This window comes from Cariama cristata, unplaced genomic scaffold (genome assembly GCF_000690535.1).
Source record: "Cariama cristata isolate BGI_N322 unplaced genomic scaffold, ASM69053v1 scaffold14109, whole genome shotgun sequence".
NCBI lineage: Eukaryota > Metazoa > Chordata > Aves > Cariamiformes > Cariamidae > Cariama > Cariama cristata.
The window spans coordinates 19,005-19,489 of record NW_009636421.1 but is presented as its reverse complement, the minus strand read 5'-3'; the positions used below and the strand labels follow the sequence as shown (position 1 = coordinate 19,489).

The 485-nt window shown below is 48.7% G+C and overlaps 1 protein-coding gene across 1 annotated transcript in view; it reads right to left on the bottom strand.

The window, feature by feature from the left end:
- RASGEF1C (RasGEF domain family, member 1C) overlaps positions 1 to 485 on the bottom strand; it is a 27,540-nt gene that overhangs the window by 25,674 nt on the left and 1,381 nt on the right. The window contains exon 2 of the mRNA XM_009707914.1: positions 1 to 25. This exon is cut by the window's left edge and continues 122 nt beyond it. Within this exon, the coding sequence (XP_009706216.1) occupies positions 1 to 25 (25 nt within the window). The remainder of the gene's footprint in view (positions 26 to 485) is intronic.

The following is a 485-nucleotide window of genomic DNA, read 5'->3' as shown; positions in this document are numbered from 1 at the left end:
GCAGGAATGTAAAGATATAGGCTTTCTGTGGGAGAAAGACAAGCAGATCTGCTGTAAGCAGCTGCACAGTGGGTAATATTAGCCATAAAACCCCTAACTCCCCAGTTTTTGCATTTCCACTGGGACAGACCTTTATCTCTAACAGACGTAAGGATTCTTGACCCTGAAAATGGAACTGGTTACAGTGGGTGCAGGAGGCAGCAGCATCTCCTTCCTCCACAGCATCCACTTCCAGCCTCTGCTTGGCCAAACCCCGTGCAAACATCCAGTGAAGACAGTGTGTAGGTGACTCTACAGGAGCGAGCCCAAGTATAGCCGACAGCACAACCAGGGATGCATGAAGGCCAGTGAAAGCTAAACATGTAGACACTCAGGCATCTCTGTGTTGTACAGGGTTGTGAGTTGCAGACACCCCCAGATTAGTCACATCTTGCTGCTGCCCTCCAGGTCTCACCCAGCCTGTTTTAAGGAATATTTCATTTATT